This window comes from Otolemur garnettii, unplaced genomic scaffold (genome assembly GCF_000181295.1).
Source record: "Otolemur garnettii isolate 467f Iridium unplaced genomic scaffold, OtoGar3 scaffold00444, whole genome shotgun sequence".
NCBI classification, from domain to species: Eukaryota; Metazoa; Chordata; class Mammalia; order Primates; family Galagidae; genus Otolemur; species Otolemur garnettii.
In genome coordinates this window covers 53439-54214 of record NW_003852839.1, presented here as the reverse complement: position 1 = coordinate 54214, position 776 = coordinate 53439, and the positions used below count along the sequence as shown (strand labels likewise).

At 34.4% G+C, this 776-nt stretch overlaps 1 protein-coding gene across 1 annotated transcript in view; it reads right to left on the bottom strand.

Annotated features, from left to right (window-relative positions):
* Window positions 1-305: 305 nt before the first annotated feature.
* LOC100956471 (arf-GAP with Rho-GAP domain, ANK repeat and PH domain-containing protein 2-like) overlaps window positions 306-776 on the bottom strand; it is a gene marked incomplete at its 5' end in the record, with an annotated part of 51199 nt that continues 50728 nt past the window's right edge. Inside the window, one exon of the mRNA XM_023509147.1 lies at window positions 306-776. This exon is cut by the window's right edge and continues 314 nt beyond it. Coding sequence (XP_023364915.1) covers window positions 701-776 — 76 coding nt within the window.

Below are 776 nucleotides of genomic sequence, written 5' to 3'. Positions count from 1 at the left end.
CTCTGACACCATCAATTAAGAGGCATCAGTGCCATTGTATTTGTTGATGAATATCACTCTCAGGAAAACATTGGACTCTTTTTATAAACAAGCAGTGTCTCACTAACAAGTTTTGGCCATCAGGACACTAGAAGGAATCTTGGCTTACTTCTTTGCTTTTAGGACATTTGTCAACTTCTTGTCTCTTTTTAAAACCCCAATGTTACTTGTTAGGCAGCCACTAAAATAAACCCACCTTCTTTTCAATGTACTTCCCTTACTTTTCCCATATGATAACATACAAGGTTTTTCAAAGTGCAAAATATGTTACAGATAGTTTCATAAGTTTCATTTAAACACCAGATTTTATACAATACAGTACAGTTTGAGATTTCTGCTCATAAATTACACCATTTAATAGACCTCTTTAAAAGGGTGGACCGCTTAAAGCAACCCCAAGTCTCTCTTAACCAGGTTAATATAATTAAACTTTACAAACTTTGTTCAAACCAAAATAAAGCTCATCTTACACTTTATCACATATATACATATTTTAAAATGTTCATTAAATGTGGAAGTATAGATAGTCAAGTTCCTTTATTACAGACAGACACGTTTGCGTCCAGGTAGACACATCTTCATGTATTATCTTACAGTTTGGTTTCTGGTTTACGCACAAACAGCATATACAATGTTAAAATAGTAACTGGGGAGGGGTAGTTTATTTTCTTTCTTTCTGCAAAGTCTGTTCATCTTGCGACTCTTTTGTAAGGGTTCTTGACCGTTGTAGAACCACA